At 61.3% G+C, this 15,561-nt stretch overlaps 1 protein-coding gene across 1 annotated transcript in view; it reads right to left on the reverse strand.

Annotated features, from left to right (window-relative positions):
- SDK1 (sidekick cell adhesion molecule 1) overlaps window positions 1–15,561 on the reverse strand; it is a 534,794-nt gene that overhangs the window by 46,404 nt on the left and 472,829 nt on the right. The window contains exons 8-14 of the mRNA XM_056128280.1: window positions 13,658–13,741; window positions 11,620–11,814; window positions 10,459–10,575; window positions 9,026–9,193; window positions 6,771–6,873; window positions 5,326–5,502; window positions 2,575–2,711 (exon numbers count right to left, since the gene is read on the reverse strand). Of these exons, the coding sequence (XP_055984255.1) occupies window positions 2,575–2,711; window positions 5,326–5,502; window positions 6,771–6,873; window positions 9,026–9,193; window positions 10,459–10,575; window positions 11,620–11,814; window positions 13,658–13,741 (981 nt within the window). The remainder of the gene's footprint in view (window positions 1–2,574; window positions 2,712–5,325; window positions 5,503–6,770; window positions 6,874–9,025; window positions 9,194–10,458; window positions 10,576–11,619; window positions 11,815–13,657; window positions 13,742–15,561) is intronic.

Raw genomic sequence — 15,561 nt, forward strand, 5'->3', positions numbered from 1 at the left:
CCAGGAGAGGCCAAGTGGAGCGGAAACCCCCCGTGACGAGCTGCCGTGCATCTCACATGGGGGAAAACCCTTTTCCACTGTGAAGCTCAAGGTGAGCACTGCTCAGGGAACGGCGTGGTGTGTTGGCCATGGTTGTGAAGCTCTGTGGGGCCACAGATGCCCAAGCATCTCCACCCCGGGCCCGGGTCCAAGGAACAAGTAGTTCCTCATCCCTCCGCGGCTCAGTGCATCCACATGACGGACGGAGGCCAGCTGGGAGCGTGGGCAAGACAGTGCCCCCATTTCTGCCTTAAGAATAAGCCGGTGACATGAACAGACAGACATCTGGAAAGAGACTCGCTCCCTGGGAATCAGACACCTCGGAGACAACCAGATCACGGGTCAGCGAACTAAACCCCAAACAAACCTCTTCCACACAAACAGGCCCCTTGGTGGAGGGGAACGGGAAGCCTCTCAGTAGCATGTTCTGGAAAAAAGACGCAGTCACTGGCCAGATGGATGTGCTGCTGGTGGGAGCCAGATGGGCTGGAGCAATAGCACAGCGGTAGGGCATTTGCCTTGCAAGTGGCCAGCCCGGCCGACCGGGGTTTGATTCCTCCACCCTTCTCGAGAGCCCGGCAAGCTACAGAGAGTATCTCGCTCGCAGGGTAAAGCCTGGCAAGCTACCCGTGACGTATTTGATCTGCCAAACACAGTAACAATAAGTCTTACAATGGAGACGTTACTGGGCCCGCTCGAGCAAATCGATGAACAATGGGAGGACAGTGCTACAGTGCTACACTGGCCAGAGGGTTGAAGGCATGTGAGCTGCAGATGAGTCAGGGTTGAATGTATTCCAATACCGAGAGCTTAAAAATCAAGACAGGAACTTAACCAGAATACGCCTTTCACACTGGCCGGTGCTGGACTTCAAGCCAAGGTACTGGAGGGAACCCGAGAGGGACACATCAATGGAATCTAACTGCATCAAATTGGGTAGGGGACCAGGTGTCAGGAAACAACACACCAAAATTGAGGGTAAAAGCAAATTAAAAAACAGCCTGTTATGAGTGACAGAAAACGCTCTAAGGAACACAGAAGAAAGAGCTGACAGCCCAGCAGAGATTGCACAAAAGCCACCGCAGGAAATAAACGCAGTCAACAGCCCCCTGATCCAAGGGATGCAAATGAGGACACCCTGAGCCCAGACGCTGGACCCCAGGAATCCTCCGAACAGAGGCGGGGTGCTGCCAACCGTGCTAGCTCCCGCGGGGCATTTCCAGCTGAGTGGCGTCCTGCTGGGAGTGAGCACTGCGGCAGGCACAGCGCCCCCTCCAGGAGGAGGGGGGAAGCGGGAGGCCCAAGACACAGGCGGGTGCTGGGGTGGACTGGGAGGGGGACAATGCTCCGGAGCAGATTGGACCTGCAGGAACCGGGCAGTGCTCCATGCACAGTGCTCCCGAGATGGGGGGCTGAGGGCAGAGGAAGCTCCAGGCGTGGGCATAGGCAGACGGAGATGCCTGTGTCCCCCAGCCTCGCCTTCCAGCGCGAGTGTTTCCAGGCAGAAGATCTGGGGCTGGTCTGTGCGGGGACAGCCAAGGGCCCGAGTCCAGGCTCAGCTGCAGCCTCAGTGAGGCCCAGTGGCCCCGTGTCCTCCAGCTGTGGTGCCCTGCAGGGGCTGAGGGGGTCTGTGACAAGGCAGTTGGCGCCCGCCCCCAGACCTTGGGCCACTGCGGGGATGCTGGGGGCCTTGACCGGGGGCAGGCGCCGCTACCCCCCGCAGTGTGGCCAATCTCGTGGCCATCCCGGCACCACAGACGCTAAGTGGCTCCTGCTCCTTGATTAGCCGGCGTGCCCGGCGGCTCCATGAGGCCACTGGCGCCTAATAAAGATTAAAACCCCATCAGTGGCCAGGGCACAGCTGCCGTCCTCTCTGCTGGCCAGCAAGCAGTGGCCACTGCCACGGAGCCTGATGCATTCTGTGCCATGGACAGCGGCCACTCAGTCCCGGGAGAAGCACGGCGTGTGGCTAGCAGCGGCCTCCTGTCACGACCTCAGAGGCACCAGGGATGAGGCAGCAAGGCCGTGTGGGCTGGTGTCAGAGGGTATCGGCGGGCAGAGCTTCCCTGGTCCCACCCGCTCCCCCAGATGCCCCCAGAGCTGGTGGTTTCTGCAGACACCCTGAGGCAGCACATTCGAGGGCCCGCGGGGCTGCCCCTACTGCCATAGAGCTCACAGGGCAGAGGTGCGGGAGGGCACGTGGGGGAGACAGGGAGTCTGCAGGGGGGAGATGCGGGCCAAAGAGGAGACTTGCCCGGGTGCCCTTCCCTCAGCCCGAGCCCTGGCCCAGCTGCCCCGGCAGGGGTGCCCAGTGGGTGTGGAGAAGGGGCTGCACTTGCGCTTGAGAGGGGGAGCCGAGGGGGCTGCAGGAAAGGCTTCTTGGAAGAGGCGTGAGACGGTGCCGGAGAGAAGGGGACTGAGAGCACACAGACGGAGCATGGGCAAGGAGGGCTCCAGCAGGTGGCCACTGGGGGCCCCCCGTATATCCCCCTATCCCCCCCATCAGGTCCCCGCAAGCTGCCGGCCCGAGCTTACTGTTCTCCGAGAGCTCCACGATGTAGCGCAGGACGGGGCTGTTGCCGTCGAACGGGCGGACCCAGGAAAGCACCACCGTGTGGCTGAGGGGCGCGTCCAGCCGGGCCAGGAGGTTCTGTGGCGAGTGAGGCAGCTCTCTGGGCAGAGGGGACAGCGGGGACGTCGGGGCGGGGCTCTCCGGACCTCCCAGCCCAGCACAGCACAGCAAGGCCGATGCCCGAGACCCTGTCCGGCACTCGAACTGCAACGGCAGTTGTGGCACCTCCGAGGGGCGGGGAGGAGGGGAGGGACAAGGTCGCACTGTCCTTCCTCCTACCCTCAATCTGGGGCTGGCAGGGCAGGGCTCCCAGGCTGAGCAGTCTTGGAAGTCCCCGGCCTAACACCTTGTCAGTCCTGTTGGGGCTCTGGGCAGGTAGAGAAGGGGGCACTAAGGGGGCCAGAGAGATAGCACGGTGGGTAGGGCTCTTGCCTTGCAGGCATCAATCCCTGAGCACAGAGCCAGGAGTCAGCCCTGAGCACTGCCGGTGTGACCCCCCCCCCCCCCCATTAACCAACAATACTAAAAAGATGAAGGTGCAGCAGCTCAGAGTCAACCTTCGAGCAAGCCCAGGACAGGCTGCTCTGGCCTTGAGCCCCAGGCAGAACGAAGCGGAGGCCCCCACAGACAGTGCTCTGGCCCCAGCTCACGGCGCTGGGAGCGCTCCTTCCTGTCTTCTCGGGAGGGCATACAGGGGCGCCGAGTCGCCAACAGAGGCAAGTGCGGGTCCCCCCGCATCCCGCGGGCCAGGCCTCCGGGCGGGGAGATGGGGCCCAAATTGGTGTGAAGCACAAATCTGCAAATATTTCTATATTTAGAGAAGACGAGGTGTGCGAGCATTACAGAAAGCCTATTATTTTTACAGATAGAGCAACACCGGCTGAAAAATGTATTTTACTTAGAGAAAATCAAATAAGCAAATAGTCGGGGAGATATGTAAATCAGTAGGACACTGGCGCTGTGCAGAACAAAGAGAACGGCCCGGATTGGAAACACACAATTTGGCTTCTGCTGACAGAGCCTTATAACACGCGAGCGCTTATTTATTTGGGACCAATGATGGATGATCTGAGAATTCTCAGAGGCTTGAAAACAGGCAGCAGGGCAGGCTGTGGGTTGCTCGCGCCCACACCCCGTGTCCATACGAGAGGGACCACGAACAGCCCCTGGGCTGACGATGAGGGGCTGGGTGGGGGGCAGAGCTGCAGGGCGGGGCGGTGCCCGGTATCAGCAGGGCGGCCCGAGCTCTCTCTCTGGGGCCCGGGGAAGCCCAGGGATGTGGGGGTGGGGTGGGGTAGGGGGACGGAGCGGGAGGACAAAGGCCAGGCAGGCCCTAACAACTGACATTAAGACTACCTGGGGAGCCCTGCCGGAGCCCTAAATGCCTGCACGGCCAGAGCCGCCTGCAGGGACCCCCCCATGGAATCCCACAGAGCCCCCCAGAACCCCAGGGGCAGCCCACAGTCACCCCTGGTGCTCCTGCATGCCCACAGCCCGGTCGTGGCAGGTTGGAAGAGTGCCCATCCCCTCCCCGGCCAATGGCAGCAGGGCGGTGACCCTGGGGTCCCGAGGTGGCAGGTGCCAGGACGCGACTAAATGGAGAAGGGACAGACCCGCCAAGTTGCTGGACCAGGGTGGGGCCGGGTTAGTGGGGGGAGCCCCTGGCGCCCCCTTCCCCCTTCCCGCGAGCTGCAGGAGCATCTGTGCATGCCCCGCCCCACAAAGCCCCTGACCACAGCTGACCCTGCTGTCCTGAGATGAGGCAGGGGGGCGGCAGGCAGCCAAGAGATGCTCCGGCCAGTGCCACAGAGAGGCCAGCAGGGGGTGGCCCGCGGGTCTCCTGAGTATGTGCACGTGATTGCACGTGTATGCCTGTGCACGGCTGCATGTGTGTGAGCACGTGTGTCCAACGTGTGCTGGGAACGGGCACTGCATGAGCATGGGAGTCCGTCTGTGAGCACGTGTGTCCAAGTGTGTGCTATGCACTGGGCATGTGTGTGAACACTGTATGTCCTGTGTGTGCATGCGTGTGCAGGTGTGTACTGTGAACTGACAGTGTGCGCACGCGTGCGCAGGTATGTGCTGTGAACCAGCACGTGTGTGCACAAGTGTTCATGTGTGCTGTGAACCAGCATGTGTGTGTGTGTGGATTCACGTGTGCGAGGACACAGCGAGGGAAGCGCCGCTGGCTTTCACGCTGACCTGTCCCCCGAGTGTGGCCGTGGGGGGCCTCGTCTCCCCTTTCAGGCCCTTCCTGGGAGGCGGGCGGAGGCGGAGGCGGAGGCTGAGGGGAGGCTGGGGTAGGGGGAAACTGGGAACAGACTCGGAGCCCAGGGGAGGCTGCCGGGCGGCTGCGGGGGTGACCAGGCTCTGTGTCACTCAGGGATGGCGTCGCATGCGAGTCTCTGGGGACATGCTGCTTTAGTGGTGGATCAATACGGGTGGGGACAAGGGGCCGGTGGGGCTTCTCAGCCTTCTGCTGTGGACGGGGCTCCCGCGGGCCCTGCATGGCCCTAGAGGACCCTGGGGAGCCGGCCGCAGGGGCCCAGAGGGACAACCTGGCTGGATTCTCGAGGCTCCCTGAGCTGGCCCCTCCTGGGGCCCAGTGAGGACAGTGAGGACACATCAGGGCGGAGGGAGAAGCCAGGCCTGGGGGGGGGGGCAGCCCTCTGCGGTGCAGGGGTGTAGGGGTGTGGCCGGCCGGCAGGACTCACATCACTTCCAGCCTTGCTGTCCTGGAGTCATTGCCCCCTTCTGAGAGGATCTCGCAGGTGTAATCCCCGATGTCCCCTGACCACGTCTGGCTGATGACCAGGGACCCGTCCTTCTCCAGCGTGACCCTGGAGCTGCCGACCAGGCTGAGGGCAGTGCCATCCTTCCTCCAGACGTGCCTGCGGGCAGGAAGAAGTCAGGTCAGGGCCGGGGCTCCGTCCCTCCGTCCCTCCTGGCCACCCACGCCCGCTGCCCTGGGGATTCCCTATGGGAAAGAGAGCAGGAAAATCAGAGGCCGTGACCTCAGACCTGAGACCAGTTGTGAGGGGGACTGGCACAGATTGGGGAGTCGCCACCTTTGGCCAAGTCCACCCCTGCCCCTTCTGCGGGGCCCCCAGGGGTGCAGTGCAGGGGTGAGAGGAGCCCATGGGGGGAGCCCAAATCCAGGCTTCCTCTCTTCCCCTCCCCTGCTCCTGCCTCCCTCTCCCTCTCTCCTTTTCTCCCACCCCCTATCCCCTCTAATTCTGAGACACTCTGAGCTCATTTTCCTTTTAAGGTGGAACTGGGTGAGCCACTGGCTCCCCAGGGGCGGTTGCTTGGGGGTGCTTGTCAGGGACACTGGTGAGAGACTCCACAGGGGTCAGGGCTGCTTGGGGCTCCCCAGCCTCACGGGAGTGAGGAGGGGGCTGGTCTGGCGCCGCCCGCTGCAGCTTCCCGGTGGTGGCCCTGGGCTACCTCCCCTCTGCACCCAGCCCGGTTTCCCCTTCCTATCCATTCACTGTCCACCCAGGGCTGAGCCCTGGAACCCAGGCAGTTCCTGAGTTCCCAGACACCTGCCCAAGGAGACAGCCAAGCTGGCCTCGTCTCGGGCAGGACACAGCCATGGTGCCCCAGCCAGGACAGCACCTGGCTCCTGGCCACGGGGGACAGTGGCCTCCTGGATGCAGGCCCGAGGGAAGAGGCAGCCTGTGTCTCTGTCCAGGACTGCCGAGGCCGCGCGGGGACCTGATGTGCGGTGGGGGCTGGGGGGTCCCCTGTGAGCCCCCAAGCCTCAGATGCATCACCTTCCTCCCATGACTTAGAGAGAGGCCCCCAGGGACACGAGCGCACCCCCCGCAAACACTGCGGAAATCCCATTCGATCCCCCTGGAGCTCTCTCATTAGTACCAGCCCTGACAAGTGCGTTTTCCAGATAGTGTATTAACCTTGGCAGGAAGCGCGTGACGGGCCGTATTGAACCTGCCGAGCAGAACGCGGCGACTGTAAATAATGCATAAGGTCGCCGCGAGATGGACCCCGTGATTAATGATGGGGCCCACGACTGAAATTGCCACCACAGGGGTCTGTGGCTGAATCCAGGCTCCCTGAACACTCCCTTCTCATCCCGACTTCCTGTCACAAGCCCCCAGAATATCAATGACCCTCAGTGCTAACTGCCCAAGCTGACCGCAGAGAGATCCGGGGGTCATGTGTGGCTCCGCAGCGCAGTGCGGCCGTGGTCCCCTTAATCACCACCAGGTCCTCTGGAGGGTCCACGATGGATGTGCGATCTGGAAAAACGCGAGCCACAACTCAGACCCTGGCATAAGGAACATTTCCACAGACCCATTGATTTTACTCTTCAGACACCGGGGTGGCCATTTTTGCTCCTACTCACTGTATGAGCAGAGTTTCCACAGACCCACTGCATGGGTGGGTTTCCTCAGACCCACTGCATGGGTGGGTTTCCTCAGACCACTGCATGGGTGGGTTTCCTCAGACCCACTGCATGGGTGGGTTTCCTCAGACCCACTACATGGGTGAGTTTGCTCAGACCCACTATATGGGTGGGTTTGCTCAGACCCATGGCATGGGTGGGTTTTCTCAGACCCACTATATGGATGGGTTTGCTCAGACCCACTATATGGGTGGGTTTCCTCAGACCCATGGCATGGGTGGGTTTTCTCAGACCCACTACATGGGTGAGTTTGCTCAGACCCACTATATGGGTGGGTTTCCTCAGACCCACGGCATGGGTAGGTTTTCTCAGACCCACTACATGGGTGAGTTTTCTCAGACTCACTATATGGTTGGGTTTTCTCAGACCCACGGCATGGATGGGTTCCCTCAGACCCACTATATGGATGGGTTTGCTCAGACCCACAGCATGGGTGGGTTTCTTCAGACCGACTCCATGGGTGAGTTTGCTCAGACCCACTGCATGGGTGAGTTTCCTCAGACCCGCTATATTGGTGGGTTTCCTCAGACCCACAGCTTGGGTGGGTTTCCTCAGACCCACTGGACGGGTGAATTTGCACAGACCCATTGTATGGGTGGGTTTCCTCAGACCCGCTATGTCAGTGGGTTTCCTCAGACCACCAGTGAGTTTCCTCAAACTCCTGTATCAGGCATGCTTCCTCACGCCCACTGCATCAGGTGAGTTTCCTCAGGAAGCAGACTTGCTCATCTCCAGGTTTTATCTTGGCAGAACGTGTGAAGGGAAGCGCTCAGATGCTGAAGGAACGGGGACAACTCTCCACATGAGGGCGGGGGAGCAGCCCCCAGGCCACCCCCGGACCTCTGAATGCTCCGGGAGGAAGCGTCCACACAGAGGGATACCAGCTCTAGTCTCCAAGGGGAAAAAAATCCCGATGTTTTCCAAGATATTCCTCATCTGGTCATCTCTAACATCTGCCCAACTGCAAAGTCTGCTCACAACTTCCACCGTGACTCCAAGAACATTGCTCAGTCCTCACACTCAGGAGCCACGGCCTCTCCCTGCCGCTGCCCCTCAGCCACTCAGGAGTGGACCTGAAGCTCCCCTGAAGCTCCCACTCAGGTGCCACCAGCTGAGTCCAGCGTCCCTCGTAAATATCTGGTGCTGCTCTGACCTTGGTCTCCTGCCCTGGATGGGCTGAAATAGCACATTGTGGACACCCCTGCGGTAGGGCTGGAGACTGAGTCTGGGGACTTCTACTCTGAGCCCCTCCAGAAGCGTCAAAAAGCACCACAGGGAAAGTCAAAGGAACCATCCATCTTAGGGGGCCCAAGACCACCCAGAAGAGGAACAGTTTCTGATCCTTGTTCTCCACTGACTTGAAAAGGCCCACACTTGTCTCTCTGGAGCCATAGCACAGTGGGTAGGGCGTTTGCCTTACATGCGGCCCACCAGGCGGACCCGAGTTCGATTCCTCCGTCCTTCTCGGGGAGGCCGGCAAGCTACCAAGAGTATCTCACCTGCACGGCAAAGCCTGGCAAGCTAACCATGATGTATTCGATATGCCAAACACAGTAACAACAAAGTCTCACAATGGAGATGTTACTGGGCCCGCTCGAGCAAATGGATGAACAACGGGAGGACAGTGCTACAGTCTCTCTAGAAATGCTAAAATTAAATCTGAGCACATTTTCTAATTAACTTTTAAGAGTCTGAAAAATTAATGATTCCATAGATTTCTGTAAGTGGATGAAAAAAGTCACTCTCCTGATTCAGCGAAAATGGGACAGGCAAGGCTGAGTGCGAACAGTGAGGTGACTGGGACAGAGGGAAGTGTGAGGTGACCACAATGGACAGGAGTGTTTAGTGACCGGGACAGACTGGGAGTGTGAGATGACCGGGACAGATGGGGGTGTGAGGTGACCGGGAAGGACAGGGCTGTGAGGTGACCGAGACGGACGGGCCTGTGAGGCGACCAGGCTGGTCCAGGACCCGCACTCGCTTACTCCACACAGTGAGTGCCGCCGCCGCCTTGAGGGAGCCTTCCGTGTTGGCCGCGTGGCAGGTGTAGTTGCCGGCATCCTGCACAAACACGGGCGTTATCTGCAGACCTCCCGATTCCAGCAGCATGAACCTGGGAATCCGCACGGAGCCGCTGGCCAGAATCTGGTCTCCTGAGGGGCAGTGAGGAAAACAGGGGTGTCAGCATCCCGCACTTAAGACAAATGGTGAAGGGTCAGAGCCACACCGAAGAGGAACATGAGGAGAGAAGGTGAGTCGCAGCCGGAGCAGGTCTGAGAACGGGTCCAGAGCAGCCCATGCAAGACCGGGCCATCGAGCACTGTGAGGGGAGCCCGGGGCAACCCGACTCTCAGGTGAGGGTGAATCCCTCATCTGTTTGCAGGCGTCTGTCTCCAAGCAATGCACCAAGGGGGCAGAATTGGGTGACAGAAGTGTGAGTGTGACCTTTGACCCACAGGGCCATCAGAGGGGCCATGGGCTGTCGCTCACTGGCATGAGCACTGAGCACCATGGGCCGAGCCCAAGTGACCGTCCCCACAGGGCTGAGGGCACAGGGGGAGTGAAGAGTCACACACCAATGGGAGGCGGGAGCAGCCTGGGCTTGAAGCTTCGCCCCTTCTGAAATAAGTGTGCATACCCTCACACTCAGTACAATCACAATCACATAAACACACACACACCCTCACACCCAGTACAATCACACTCACACAGACACACACACACCCTCACACCCAGTACAGTCACACTCACATAAACACACACACACACACCTTCACACCCAGCACATTAACACTCACATAAACACACACACATACCCTCACACCCAGTACAGCCACACTCACATAAACACACACCAAATTCACACACACCGATGCAAAGACACACTCATATAATCACATACTGACACACAGCACACAGACACACACACACACATACACATGCCCTCATACTCACCCTCTCTCCCTCCCGCTCCCCCGATCTGATTCTCAATTCTGTTTTGTTTTTTTCTTCAAGTTTTGGGGCTGTACCCAGCAGTGCTTAGGGGTTACTCCTGGCTCTGTGCTCAGGGATCACTCCTGGTGCTCCTGGTGGTGCTCCGGGGATCATGAGGGATGCTGGGGATCAAACCCGGGTGGCTGTATGCAAGGTAAACGCCCTCCCCACTGTCCCATTGCTCCGGCCTGTTCTCAATTTTGAATATCCTTCTGGGTTATTTAATTTCCCTGTTATTTCACAAATGGGGAACCAAGTCCTCTCAGACCCTGGCCTTCTGGGAGCCCCACAGGCTCTGGACACTGTGGGGTTTGTGGAGCGAGCAGCCTGCAGCTCCCATGACGCCCGACAGGGGCAGCCCTGCTGGGGTGAGGACAGGGGACCTGCCCTGTGTTCGCCTCGCCTTGTGGTCTGCGGCCCCCACCTCTCTTCCACGTGATGGTGGGCCTGGGCGCCCCTGACACCTGGCATCTCAGCACGGCTGTCGTCCCATCGGTCACGGTGGTGTCCAGGGGCAGCTGGGTGAAGGCCGGTGCGACGTCTGAGCAGAGACAGGGATGGGTCAGGGCAGGGAGCAGCCGATGTGTCCAGCGCCCTTGGGCACTCCAGGTGCCTATCCCCACCATCCTCCTGCTCCCTGGAACGGTCTCCACGTGACAGCCAAGTGAGGTGGGGACACGGAGCACATGCCCTGATGCCCCAGGAGATGGAACACACGCCTTGGTACCCAAGGAGGGTCACGTCTCAGGGCCCAGCGAGTCCGGCTCTGCCCAGCCCCGTCCTGAGGCCAGCGGGGGTGGCTCAGGCTGCCTCTAGGCTGCAGAGGGGCTAACGTCGCTGAGCACAGGACCCCCCAAACCACGAGGGCTGCACTCCAGGCAGTGAGCTGCGCCCTCCACCCAGCCTGGACTCTGCCTCCAGTCCGCATCGCTCTGTGCACCCAGAGTTGGGGATCCCAGCGCCCGCAAACAGCTCTGGGCTGGCCCTGGCACCCAGCCCTCCTCCCAACCCCGGTCTCTCTGCTGCTCCCAACACAGCCACCGAATGTGTCCTCAGAGGCGTCTGCCACCCCTGCACCGTCAGCCACCCGCCCTGCACCCCGCCGCGGCTCCACAACAACAAGGAGCCTGCCTGGCCTGATGCACACGGCCTCCCCTGCTCCTCAGGAACCCCAACCCCGGGAATCCTCCCCCTGCTCCTCAGGACCCCCAACCCCGGGAATCCTCCCCCTGCTCCTCAGGACCCCCAACCCCGGGACTCCTCCCCCTGCTCCTCAGGACTCCCAGCCCCTGGACACCCCCCCCACCTGTCCCCACCTGTCCCCTGCTTCTGCCTCAGGAGCCCTCGGCCCTCACACCCACACAGATCTGCTTCCTCCTTGTGCTTTCCTGCTGCTGGGCAGATGTGGATGGGGGACCGGGTGACAGAGACCCAGGTCAGCTCCCACGGGAGTCGCGAGACCAGGATGTCCTGGTCAGGGAAGGGAGGAGGGCTGGGAAGGGGATGCCAGAGCGCGCTGGGGAGGCTCCGGGAGGGGCTTCAGGGCACGGGAGGACGGGCCTGGCCCCCGGGCAGGGGCACTCACTGGTGACGTCCAGGTAGGTGGAGGTCTGGGCCTCTCCGCCCGCGTTGCTGGCAAAACACTGGAAGATGCCCGAGTCCTCGGGCCGCAGCCGCCGGATGCGCAGGAGCCCACCGGCCAGCTCCGCGTAGCGCGGGTCCCCCAGCTGGCTGACGGCCACTGCATCCTTGTACCACTGCAGTGTGGGGAGCGGGACCCCTGCGGGGACAGAGGGCACGCTCAGATCCTGGGCACGCAGCAGGGGTGGGTTTCCTCAGACCCACGGCATGCGGCCTAGAGGGGAGTGGAAGCGAGTCCCGAAGTGGGCTGAAGGCGCGGCTGCCTGTGTCTCCCTGACTCACAGCTGGGAGTGTCCCCAAGGTGGCCTGGCCTCCCGCACCCCCTCACTGGGGGCAGCCTCCTGGGGGCAGCGACCAGGCCAGGGCCAGCAGGGACAGGCCCGGGGAGTTTTCGTGGCGGCCAGACAAACAGAGCTTGGAGAAGGCGGGTGCCACGTGCCTCCTGCCCAGGGCAGAGCGGGCTGAAGTGCCCCCCACCCCAGCCTCCCGGGAGTGAAGCCACCTCAAGTAGTGGGTTTGCCCTGTCCAGGGGAGAGAGGCCTGTGCCCGGGTGGGGCTGGCACTCACTTCTGGGGCCATGTCAGGCCACAGGAGCGAGACAAGCACAGCGGGCAGAAGGGGGGCGCAGCTGCCACGAGGTCCGGGGCCGAGATGCCACGGCTTATCCCCTGTCCTTTGCAAGAGACAGTCGCCCAGGCCCTACCATGGCCGCCTCCGTGAGGAGATGCACCCCAGAGCCCTGGTTTACATGCGCAGACACAAGGTGGCTCCTGGACATAGTGATGCCTCTCACCCCTGCAGCCTCCACGGCTCCCACAGCCTCTCACCCCTGCAGCCTCTGTGGCTCCCGCAGCTTCACCCCTGCAGCCTCTGCAGCTCCTGTGGCCTCTCACCCCTGCAGCCTCTGCAGTTCCTACGGCCTCTCACCCCTGCAGCCTCTGCAGCTCCCGTGACCTCTCACCCCTGCAGCCTCTGCAGCTCCCGTGACCTCTCACCCCTGCAGCCTCTGCAGCTCCTGTGACCTCTCACTCCTGCAGCCTCTGCGGCTCCCACACCTCTCACCCTTGCAGTCCCTGAAGCTCCCGCAGCCTCTCACCCCTGCAGCCTCTAAAGCTCCCGTGACCTCCTCACCCCTGCAGCCTCCAAGCCTCCCATGGTCCTGGTCACCTGCCACCCAGGAGTGACACTTGTCCTGCCTGCCCAGGCCCTGAGCTGGCACCTGGCTGCCCACGGGCCCAAGCTGAGATGAGGGCGTGGCTCGCGGGGGCTCCCACAGAGGGAAGGAGAGGCCCTTTTGGGGGGTGAGACCAGAGCACCCTGTCTTGGCCTGGAGCCTCGCCTCTCTGGGCAGGCTTGCTGGGGCAGTGGGGACCCTGTGTTCAGTCAGTCATCCTGAGCGTGCAACTGACAGCACAGTGGGACGACCAGAAGCCCCCCAGCACAGCACGGCAGGGGATGGCACTCGGCCTGCGCGGACATCTCTGCCCCAGCCCTGACGTCATGCTGCAGCTCTGTCACTATGGCGGCCCCTCAGCTCTGACTCAGGAGCTCTGACGCCACAGCTCCAGCTCTGTCCCACAGTCCCTGGCTCTGATGTCATGGCCCCAGTTCTGATGTCACAGTCCCAGCTCTGATGTCATGATCCCAGCTCTGACGTCACAGTCCCAGCTTTGACGTCACAGTCCCCAGCTCTGATGTCATGATCCCACCTCTGATGTCACAACACTGCTACCAGGAGGGGGCGCCTGCCCTGCCCTGGGACATACAGTGGGAGGTGTCCCGAGGACAGGTTGTGGGCACCTGCCTGAGAGATGCGGGGTCAAAGGTTACTGCTGCTCCCAAGGGAAATGTCACCCTCCCCGCCTCGAGGGCCAGAAAAAGAACAGTTCAGCTGTAGGCCAGGCCCTCCTTGGCCACTGCCCGCTGCCCTCCCTGGCCACTGTCCCCCGCCCTCGCCACCATGCACAGCCCCTCGGACTCACCCATGGCTCGGCACACGATGTCCACAGTCTCCTCCACTCTCGCCCAGACCCGGGCCTCTGGCTCAGCGGTGAAATATGGGGGCTCTTCAAACAGAAAGACAGGACAGCCCTGAAGCAAATGAAGTGGGTTCCAGAGACCCCATGACTGGAAACAGGCTGAGGCCTTCTGGAGACCAGAGGGAGTATGGGGGCTCAGGCCCTGGCCTTGCGTGTGGCAGACCCTTGGGGTCACATATGGTGCCCCAACTCCCACCAGCAGTGATCCTTGAGCACAGAGCCAGGGTGAGCCCCAGCACCGCCACGTGGGCCCTGCTCTGCAAACATACACAAACCCGATTTAAAGCTGGGGGAATTCTATCACACAAGCGCAGACTCAGTGAGTGGCCAGAGCACTTTCCATCTGCAGGATTTGGGGAGCAAACTGAGCGGGGTCTGGGTCACACAAAGGAGAATAAAGGCTCGTCTCCTGCACTGTCACAGGCTCACTGGTCTCAGTGTCCAAACATCAGTGCCCCGGGAACATCAACAAAGCCGGCTGGGCCTGGGCCGGGATGCAGCCTGTGGGCAGCAGCCTGTGGGCAGTGCGTTCGGGCCCCGAGCGCTTCTTCACCCGAACACAGACCTCAGAGTTCAGTGGACGCAGCAGCACAGCTGGGAGCAGAGGGGAAAAGCCGTGCGGCTGAGCCGTGAGCGCCTCCAGATCTATCCCCTGATACTCAACAGAAAATAGGGGTTGTGTTCAACAATCAATTTCCTTGGAGAACAACTGGCAATATTTCTCTCAGTTCATTCAGCAGAAATTCAACAGTGGCACGGCCAAGTCCAAGCAAGCGCCGAGGTGGTAGCAATTTCATTATCAGGGTAACAAAGGGTTGCTGTTTCCCCTCTCGGTGCGTAATTAATTTCTGGGTGCCTGTTTCCACGGAGCTGGATGTGCAGCATGGGATTTGGCAGGGCTCCTGCGGTGGGTGGGGCTGAGACAGGCAAGGACAGGCTCAGAACACACCAGGGGAGGTGCGCCGGCAGAGCTGTACTTGCTGAGGGGAAGTGGGGTCAGCTCTGCTGGCCAGTGACCACCCCTGACCCCTCAGCGGAGTCTGTGGACCCCGCCCTGGTGGGGGGTGATGTTGCAAATCCCACTGCCCAAGGCAGAAACTGCATGGGGTGTATGTCCAGTGTGTATGTCCAGAGCACTGCCGCTACTGCCAAGCAGGTCTCTGTGACCCACATCCAGTCTCCAGCACCAGACGCCAGCGCAAAACCAGAGTCCAGGAGAGAGACGGGCCCAGCGCTCTGGCTTACAGTGAGACCGGCGTCTGCTCTGGTCGGTCACAGGATTGCTGGGGATGGATACTGAGGGTGCTGGGACTGGCGCAGGGCTGGGCGAGGTAGCAGGCTGCAGCTCGGACCCTGCGCCGGGCCTGCGAGGGTCCTCTTTTCCTCGCCCCCTCTGGGGCTCCGCGGGCGGCGGGGTAGTGCTAGGCAGTGCTGGGCAGTGCCCCTCTCCTCCCCCAAGGCCGGTTCGTGAGAGCTAACAGAGGCAGCGAACCGGCCAGTCCGGGACTCTGCTGCCTCTGCCCACATCAGAAGAAGCGCCAGGCAGCCCGGTATCTGTCTCGAGCTCATCGAGGGCGGGAAAGGAGGTGATTGGAGGATCGGCTGTTGGGCTCTGGGGATCAGCTCTGCTGATTGGCTCCGCTAACTAGCTCTGCAGAAGAGCGCCTCTGATGGGCGCCGCTGATTGGCTCCTCTAATTGGCTCGCTGATGGGCGTCGCTGATTGGCTCCTCTAATTGGCTCGCTTATGGGCGCCGCTGATTGGCTCCTCTAATTGGCTCGCTGATGGGCGCCGCTGATTGGCTCCTCTAATTGGCTCGCTGATGGGCGCCGCTGATTGGCTCCTCT

The sequence above is a fragment of the Sorex fumeus genome, unplaced genomic scaffold, assembly GCF_029834395.1.
Source record: "Sorex fumeus unplaced genomic scaffold, SorFum_2.1 ptg000064l, whole genome shotgun sequence".
Lineage (NCBI taxonomy): Eukaryota > Metazoa > Chordata > Mammalia > Eulipotyphla > Soricidae > Sorex > Sorex fumeus.